The sequence below is a fragment of the Clavelina lepadiformis genome, chromosome 8 (assembly GCF_947623445.1).
Source record: "Clavelina lepadiformis chromosome 8, kaClaLepa1.1, whole genome shotgun sequence".
Taxonomy (NCBI): domain Eukaryota; kingdom Metazoa; phylum Chordata; class Ascidiacea; order Aplousobranchia; family Clavelinidae; genus Clavelina; species Clavelina lepadiformis.
This window is the reverse complement of record NC_135247.1, coordinates 7195306-7200649: the sequence shown is the minus strand read 5'-3', so window position 1 is coordinate 7200649 and position 5344 is coordinate 7195306. Positions and strand designations below refer to the sequence as shown.

The following is a 5344-nucleotide window of genomic DNA, read 5'->3' as shown; positions in this document are numbered from 1 at the left end:
TGTCCTCGAAGGACAATTCATTTTTCTTTAGAAAAGAGGACAAATTCCCCTAAAAGAGGACATATGGTAGCCCTACTACAATATACATATTGAAACATTCTCGCACGCATGACTGTACACTACAACGCACATAACCTATATATTTCAATTGGTTTTAAATAATAAATAAATAAATAAATAAATAAATAAATACGAACATGGGTCCAGTCATGTTATTCATTATCATCACCTTATAAAGCAGTAAACCAATCAATCTGATAAATGGCTTATAATGGGAAGTGGCTATATAATGGAAACAAGGTCTGGCTGGTAATTCATTTTTCTCTGTTTTTGATTTTAGGCAACTGACTTCATACCAGCTTTCAAAGAGTAGGCTATTTGCAATAATTTTATTAAAATTACCGTAAATGTTGCGTAATGATGATATTTTTCCCATGGTGGTTAACATTTTCACTTCGTCGATAACTTCGTTATAGCCTATATATATAGACAATTTGAGTTTTCAGGTCACAAGAAAAATATGTCTTATAGGGCCATAAGAATCTAATTTTAATATCGTTCAACCTGATTATCATAATTCACTGAAATCTATCAACTTTATCAAAAGTAACCCTAAAATTCCCAATAGTATATATATTTAAAATATCAGTTTAAGTATAAGTTATTGTTTTCTATTGGGCATTCATCATTGCAGTAGGTTTTTTCTATTAGTCCTTTCAGTAGGCTTTACACAGACTACTGTAAAGTGTCATATTATACTTCGATATGGTGGCCGGTGGGGCACATGCAGGTATATATTATAACATATCATTCAGTATAGTTACACTGACAACTTAACATACGATAGACAGACCCAACTGCGACTTTTTTCTCTCTTCCGAAACTTAATGTCGCTATAATAGAGGAGTAACCTCCATGCATCATGTGGGTTTCAAATTTCAAGAAATTAATGATGTTGTAAATTAAAATTTCTAACATTACCAATTGTTGCGTATAGCCTATATAACTTTTCACAATACAATTAAAAAAGAAATTATAATTCTATACTTTATATATAGGTTTGATTTTAGCGTACTGTCAATTGCTTATATGGATATAATGTGATGGATCAAAATTGCAATGTTATAAGCCTTTATAAGTTGTTTGTTAAGTTATATTTGGGAAATTAGTAATAAGCAAAATATCTAAACTTAATAAATGTATATGTTATGATAGATGTTTAGGCTATATGTCAACTAATTTCTAAAGATTTCAACACTTTTGCTATAAAGCCCTAAATAAAATGGTCGCTTAAACCTGTTGCATGTTTGGCCACTTGCTTTTAGTAAGCTTTTAATCAACTGTACTTCTTTGTATCGTTGCACTATTTGCCTATGCGCAAAACAAACGAAACATTTTGAAAGCCTACTTGACACTTAAAAAGACAATCTACCTAAAATGCAATCAGTTCCAAATACATAATCCAACGATGTATATAATCTACGAGTAACGACGTTGTAATTTGCAGTTTGCGATCTCAGCACAATTTCAAAATAGGCCAAAAAACTAAGGACAGTTGTACATATTTTGTGCCGGGACAAAAGGACTACGATATATATTAGTCATTAAAGTTCGTCAGATCTTGAAGTTGTCTTCTTATAAACCTCGACCCAGGTGTTAGAAATCCACACCTGTCTGAAGGGTCTGTCATAATTATTCACTTTTACATCATTTATCTTTTTCGCCACCTTGTGACCACCAATGACTTGTCCAAATACTACATGCTTGCCATCTAGCCATGAGGTTCGTATAACGGGAACAAAAAACTGGGAAGCGTTTGTGTTCGGTCCTGGTTAATTGAAAAAAATGATATTATTAGAATTTAAGATTTTGTTTTAAACTTAACTACCTTATCAGATTTTTAGTACTGCTTTAACTAAACCAAATAACTTGATAAAAATGGGAGTGCAATGGTAAAGCATGTTGAAAATAAAAATATAATTTGTTGGGAACATACCCGCAACTGTTTTACCTCGAAACTAATTAGCTTTGCACTTCGCAGAAAAATCAAATAGTTTAAGTCGTCTAGATTGGAGTCTTTTTCTATGTGCACCATGAATAATACTTAGATACTGTATAACTTCACAACGTAATTTATTGTTTTAGTGTTGCACTTTAAGATTGTAGAGCTATACCTGAATTAGCCATCGACAGACAAAATGGAAAATGCTTTATTGCAAAACTTTCATCTCTAAAGTATCTTCCGAAAATGCTCCAGCCTCCACTTCCATCATTGTTTAAAAAATCTCCTCCTAGAAAATATAGCCAAAATTGCAATATCTGAAACAATGCTTGACAATCTGGAGATTACAACCTCGTTGTGAGTTGTAAAGTTCAGGTATGTAAAGGGAATGGTTAACGAGAGCGGCAAGTCCAAAGAAAAATTGGCCTTAGATCAAAAAGTGGTTGCCAGTAAACATACTGGTGAAAGGTTTTTTAAGAATATGTAGGCTATAGTGGTTAAGCAGTTATTTCCAAAATTGTGTCGCAAATGTGGCCTCCTAATATGACAAAGATGGCAGTCATAATGACGTCACAATGTATAAAAAATATGCTTCATGACTTGGGTATGTATTAGATATGGTAGAAGTGGTAGGCTAGCTAGCGCGTTCTGAATGGAATAAGTTTCCATAAGTGTAGGTGATTAGTCAGTATAGCTCAATAAGGAAAACTCCCTAGAAGTTTAGCAAATAAAGTTTTTCTATAACATTTGTTTAGCAATCAAAATCCTATTGATTTTGATTAGCTTAAACAAGGGTTTCCAAACCATATAGTTTGAAATTAATACCTTCCTTGATATTACGAGAAAGGGGTACCACCAAATGTGTAAGACTATTAATAATAAGGAAATAAGTTATTAAAAAAAGTCGATGTTGGAAAAAGAGCTTAATTCTAAAAGATTAAATTCGGTTTAGTGCTGGTCGTGGATGTTATCAAGCAATTACTACCAGTTTTTTTTTATGTATGTGTATTAAGTTTTTGGCATTTATAATTTTTTCTCTTGCATTTGTGCATGTTATAGTAGCAACTTAAATTTTTTTTCGTCCTCACCACATTCATGACCAAAGGGAAAAAGGTTAAAAAATCCAAGGGTTAAAAAAAACAACAACAAAAGTTTACGAACCTTGAAAGGCAAAGCCTTTCACAATTCTATGAATCTTGCTTCCTTTATAACCTTCCCCATTTGGTCGGTTAGGGTTAGCAAGGGTTACGAAGTTTCGAACTGTTTTTGGACATGTTCTCCCAAAAAGTCCAAAGGAAATATTTCCAATCACTTCTTTCCCGAAGCTCACTTCAAAGGTTGCTTTTGAAGTAATTGTTCTATCCGCTCTCTCAATAGGAATTTCTTTTCCATTCTGTTTATAGCAAAGGTAAAAAAATGGTTGTAAAAATTCTTTGAAAAAAAACCGTTGGAAGGTTTTTTTTGTACAAAAACAATACACCAGCATTTAACCTAGGCATATAATTAAATAAAAGATTTTTTACAATGTTTATAGTATCTGGTAACTCTTTTTTTTTCGAATTTGCATCTCCTTCTGGTTTAGTACTGTCGTTATATTCCTTTTCATCTTTTGGAGTGTTTGTTTTTGCTTCAGCCTCGGCATTAACATTTTCTCCTGCGTCGTCACCGGCACCTTCTTTTTCTGAAGAATCAGCAGCCCCAATTTTGCCAAAAAGGGTCAAGGCCAAAATAAGAATTACGATTGACTTCCTATCCATTTTTTACGGTTATATAAACTAGTGATAAGAATTCTGCAAAGAAAGAGACAGACAGACAGACAGACAGACAGACAGTGCACTAAGATTTTTTGCAAGCAATTCTGAAACCTTTGGTTTGTTTAAAAATGCTTTTAATGGTACTGCAAAAATAGAAACGTTCTGCATTGTGGTGACAGTCACAAAATAGGTTGCTGGATGACTTTATTTTCTTAGATAAATAATCACAATGCAAAAACTGTAAAAATTACCGGTTTTTGAAACGAAGTCGGCAGAATGAAAGTTATTACTTATACTTAGACTTTGTAAAACTTAAAATCCCCGTAGTATAGTACCACTACAATACAATCTTGTTTTAGGCTTGTCAATTATATAAAATTTACTATATACGCCTATATACTCAATTTTAATTAACGCACTCTGCGTTTGGCTAGATTTCTTTTGCCCTAAACCAGTAAAGGGTTAAGCACTCATCAGAGTACATATTACATTTATAGCCTACTAAATTGAATCGATAAAACAATTTTTTCAATTTAAGAACTAAAAATTGATATTTTTATTTACAAAAATAATAAAAATCCATACAGTCTATAAGCTATCATTTCTATATTTCAATTACTTGTATTTCAAAAATCATTGTTTTATGAACAAGAAATCAATAAATGCTTTTCTTTATACCGGAATAATCTTTTGAATATAAACTTGGAGACTGTATTAGTAAACTGTGATAAAGAGTACCTTTATACAAAATTAGGTAAAACGAGGTGTTTTCTCTTGCAACTTTGCATCCTGTCTTATATCTCCTTTCTTACTTTTGATATAATAGATACCTATGCTATCGTTATGTAATCTGACTAGTAGTAATACTGTTTAATATTTCTACCTAATCGTGTCGTGTTTATGAATACCAAGATAATTCTGTATATTATGGTGAAATTCACGTTATTTTATTCTATACTGCTGCAGGAGATTTCACATTCTTTAAAATTGTTTATAGTTTCACAATCTGTAATTAAGTAGCTTATTGTCTGTAATACTAAATTTCATTTGGCAACTATACTCTTCAATAAATTTGAAGCAAATGCCGAATAGCTTTAACGCTGGCACTCTTATGTTCCAATTGACACATCAGTGTATCTTTGAAAATGTCTATGACGTCGACTTATCGGCGTGCCATATTTTGATTGGACGCTGTTTCATGATCTGTTAAGCAATTAAGTTGATACAATACGACTATATTGCAGACCAATTGCCATAAAGAGCACAATTATTTCATAATTTACATCTTTATTATATCTCATATGGCGACCCTTTATAGCAACGGAAAACGTGAAGTGCGGAGCAGCTATTATTGATTTTTTCAAGTGTTGTTGATAATTTTTTTGAGTGAGTTACAGTAAAATATTTTTTACCCTTAGCCGAACAGTAGCCACATGTTAGAATTTTAAAAGAACACATAATGGAACAGCGCAAGTTGAATAGAATTATCGCAAAATATGTCCAAGAAAACAAAAAAGTATAAGAATTAGGTTTATATCATTTCTAACAGTATTTCATCTAAATCTAATGTCAATGTTTATCAAACTAT

At 32.0% G+C, this 5344-nt stretch overlaps 1 protein-coding gene across 1 annotated transcript; it reads right to left on the bottom strand.

Moving 5' to 3' along the window:
• Positions 1–1298: 1298 nt before the first annotated feature.
• On the bottom strand, positions 1299–4822 carry LOC143468985 (peptidyl-prolyl cis-trans isomerase B-like). Its single transcript, XM_076966490.1, has 4 exons — positions 3526–4822; positions 3164–3395; positions 2175–2291; positions 1299–1828 (listed from the first exon to the last, which is right to left on the bottom strand). Exons 1-4 carry the CDS (start codon positions 3757–3759, stop codon positions 1605–1607), a joined length of 807 nt encoding a protein of 268 aa, XP_076822605.1. The 5' UTR covers positions 3760–4822; the 3' UTR covers positions 1299–1604.
• Between the last annotated feature and the right edge of the window lie 522 nt (positions 4823–5344).

Coding starts and splice junctions, on each gene's coding strand:
- LOC143468985 (XM_076966490.1), bottom strand. CDS start 3,759: ATGGATAGGAAGTCAATCGTAATTCTTATTTTGGCCTTGACCCTTTTT. Junction 3,396..3,525: donor TACCAGATACTATAAACATT/GTAAAAAATCTT, acceptor TGCTATAAACAG/AATGGAAAAGAAATTCCTAT. Junction 1,829..2,174: donor TCTGTCGATGGCTAATTCAG/GTATAGCTCTAC, acceptor TCAATTAACCAG/GACCGAACACAAACGCTTCC.